The following is a 3,258-nucleotide window of genomic DNA, read 5'->3' as shown; positions in this document are numbered from 1 at the left end:
AAAAAAAAAAAAACAAAAAACCCATCCAGGTTTGGTGGCTCACAATTTTAAGTTCTAGCAGTTGGAAGGCTGAGGCAGAGAACAAGAAGTCTGAGATTGGGCTACCGAGTAAAATATGTCTCAAACAAACAATCATGTATGCACAGGCTTTCTCTTAATGAAAAAGGAAATTAACCCACCTCATCCATTGTACCCACAGATTTCTAGTCACCCACCTTCTTGGCTCTCTCTGCTTTGTCCCTTTCAATTTTTTCTCGGACCCTTTGTCTGGAATGTAGACAGGAAGAAAAGAAATCAGAGACGGACAGGGAAAATCTTGATTTCCTTCTCAATTATCACCCAACGCGACGAGCGTCCAGACCTGGCGGCTAATTCCTCAGCCTTTTCTCTCCTGCGCTCCTCAGCAGCACGGCGCATCTCATCTTCCTGCAGTTTCTGTCGTGCAGCTGACAGCTCCTGCCCTTGTCTCCTCCGCTGCTTTTCTCGTTCCAAAGCTTCTCGTTCCTCCCTTTCCTCACGTTCCCGTTGCTTCTGGGCCACAAGCTCCAACATTCTGTTTTGCAGAGAAGAAAAAGCTGAAGTTGGACATGGAGTGGGAAGTTTAAACAGAGAAATCAGAACGAAATAAGGGAACACGTGTTCCAAGACACATGAGAGAAAACAAAACCAAAACCATAACAACAAACAGGAGCCTAGGAGTATAGCTCAGTGATAGAGCACATACTTAGCACACAAGGGGGCCTTGTAGTTAAAAAAGAGAAAGGGGCAAATGAGAGCTAGGCATAGTGGCACAAACCTGTAATTCCAGCACTTGCAAGGTACAGGTAAGAGAATCAGAATCTCAAGGTAATCTGTAGTCACATAGGAGTTTTAGACCAGCCTGAGCTACATCAGACTGTTTGTTTCCGTGTTTTGTTTTTTGTTTTTTTCTGAGACAGGGTTTCTCTACCTCCCGAGTGCTGGGATTAAAGGCACGTGACACCACCGCCTGGCTGTGTCCTTGTTTTTGTTTTCCAAAAACTGGTCAGGTTCTATGCTCAGATTTGTGTTTGCATTGAGAGGAAGGAAGCTGGCCCCATGACCCTTTGGAAAGTGAGTCTATGGACTAGATATGGTGGCCCATGCCTGTAACCCCAGCACTCAGAAGAATGTGGCTTTGAACTTAGCCTGGGATATATACCGGGTTCCAGGACAGCCTGAAGTACACAGCTAGACCCTGTCTCAAAAAACAACGCAGGGCACTGTGGTGAAGGCCTTTAATCCCAGCACTCTGGAGGCAAAGGCAGGAGGATCAGTTCGTCGTGGGCTGACTCCAAAAGAAACATACACACAAAGTGAAATTGCCAGCTAGTTACCTCTTAGTCTGTTCTTGTCTTTCCTCTTCGGTCAAAATGGGTTTGCTTTCTCCAGCAGCAGACCCAGATCCTACAAACAAGCAACCAGTATTATTACTTATAATAAAATCATTCCGGTTTTCTCAGGCCCTCACCAGATGTCTAGAATCACAAGATGTCTCCCAGTCAGGACCTTCAGGGCCAACTTGCTCTGAAGACGTGGGTTCCCGTCCCAGGATATGGCCGAGGGGAGTCTCTAGCGGCTCGTCCACATCGGGGTCGTCTTCGTGCTCCATAAGCCTGGGCAGGGAAAGTCGGCTCGGGGTTAGCCTTGAGGCCGCCCTTCCCAGCAGCCCCCAAACCTCCGCCACCCGGGCAGGTCGCTCACCAGTCCATCGCAGCCTCGATGCCCTGGTTCCCTGTGAGGGCCAGAGCCTTCTCCCTGGGGGCAGAAACACGGAGAGTAGCGCCCACCAGCCATGGTGACAGTCAGGCCGGGCCCGGCCCGCGGCCCCCCACCATGGGCTGAGGGGAGGCTCCCTTACGCGCGTCCCCTGGGAAAGCCCATCTCGATGAGGCTCTCCAAAGCCGTGAGCTCCGCCATGGCGCCAGCCGCCGCTTCCGCGGGGACCTGAGGTGACGAGAAGGAAGGCGGCGAGGGTCAGCCCGGCACGACTCCGCCCGCGACGCCGCCCTCCCGGCGCTCGCGAACTCACCGGGTTGGGGACCCGGGGGCGGGGGTGGGGGACACAGACGGAGGAGAGCTGAGGGGAAGCGGAAGTGCCCCGTCTGTTTGGGTCACGTGGGGACGGGTGGACGGGTGCCGGGAGGGCCAGACCAGGAGCGTTGGAGCGCTTGAGCCGGTTTGAGCGAGGGCTCAGCGGGTAGAAGAAGCACAAGCTGCCAGACTTGACTATATTAGTTCGATTCCCATGACCCTCGCGGTGGAGGAAAGAGAAAGAAGATTTCTGTAAGTAGTTCCCTGACCTAGACAAGCCAGTTGTGGCATTCATGATAAGCAATAAATAAATTAATGCATGTCATCGATTTTTTTGTCTTTTTTGTTTGTTTGCTGTTTTGTTTTTGTTTTTCGAGACAGGGTTTCTCTGCATAGTTCTGGCTGTCCAGGTACTCGCTCTGTAGATTGAAGGGATGCTAGCCAATCCAAGCTTGGGAAACAGGTCTCTTACAGGCCTTGTCCCTCTTCCCCTTTTCCCTCTGCATTGCAAAATTAGATTACATTCCTAAAGCTAGCCTTCAAGGTCTGTTCCTTTATTCGGCTACTTCCTCCTCCTGAGGCTAACTACCTACCAGTGTCTAGCTGTCCGAGTATCCTGCAATCAAAGCCTCCTAATTAACACGCCCAATTAAAATTAAGCTCATCTTAACAGAGGGTTTCCCATTCGATCTTTATAAACTGCTATTTTCCTTTCTATCCAGAGGCAGTCCTTTGTCCTCCCCACTGGACAAATATGTCTTCCCCCTCTCTCTTGTTTCCCCCCCCCCTTCCCTCTATCTGCAATGTTTGTCCTTTATCCCCTCCCCCCCTTCCTCTGGGGCAAATAAATCTTTGTGCTGAGAACTTGGTCTTGTGGTGGCCTGAGCTGAAAAACCGGTCCAGTTGTAGACCGGTCTCAAACTTCGAGGTCTGCCTGTCTCTGCCTTCCAAGTGCTGGGACTAAAGGATTATGATACTACCATCTGCTGCTGCTGTCCTTTTCCCTGTTTCCATTTTTACTCTTTCTTTCTTTCTTTCTTTCTTTCTTTCTTTCTTTCTTTCTTTCTTTCACTGTCCTAGAACTCAGAAAGACCAGGCCTACCTCAGGCTCATAGAAATCAGCTTGCCTGTGCTTCCTGAGTGTGCAGGGATTAGAGGAGTGTGACACCACACCAGGCAGTGACATATGTAATTTTATTTCATTTT

The 3,258-nt window shown here is 50.2% G+C and overlaps 1 protein-coding gene across 1 annotated transcript in view; it reads right to left on the bottom strand.

Annotated features, from left to right (window-relative positions):
• Positions 1-2,081, bottom strand: part of Ubxn1 (UBX domain protein 1) — a 4,235-nt gene extending 2,154 nt beyond the window's left edge. Inside the window, exons 1-6 of the mRNA XM_026781017.1 lie at positions 1,880-2,081; positions 1,723-1,776; positions 1,528-1,634; positions 1,356-1,425; positions 362-553; positions 216-267 (exon numbers count right to left, since the gene is read on the bottom strand). Coding sequence (XP_026636818.1) covers positions 216-267; positions 362-553; positions 1,356-1,425; positions 1,528-1,634; positions 1,723-1,776; positions 1,880-1,938 — 534 coding nt within the window. The 5' untranslated portion in view covers positions 1,939-2,081. The remainder of the gene's footprint in view (positions 1-215; positions 268-361; positions 554-1,355; positions 1,426-1,527; positions 1,635-1,722; positions 1,777-1,879) is intronic.
• Positions 2,082-3,258: the final 1,177 nt, after the last annotated feature.

This window comes from Microtus ochrogaster, chromosome 8 (assembly GCF_000317375.1).
Source record: "Microtus ochrogaster isolate Prairie Vole_2 chromosome 8, MicOch1.0, whole genome shotgun sequence".
NCBI lineage: Eukaryota > Metazoa > Chordata > Mammalia > Rodentia > Cricetidae > Microtus > Microtus ochrogaster.
This window is presented reverse-complemented; position numbering and strand designations above follow the sequence as displayed.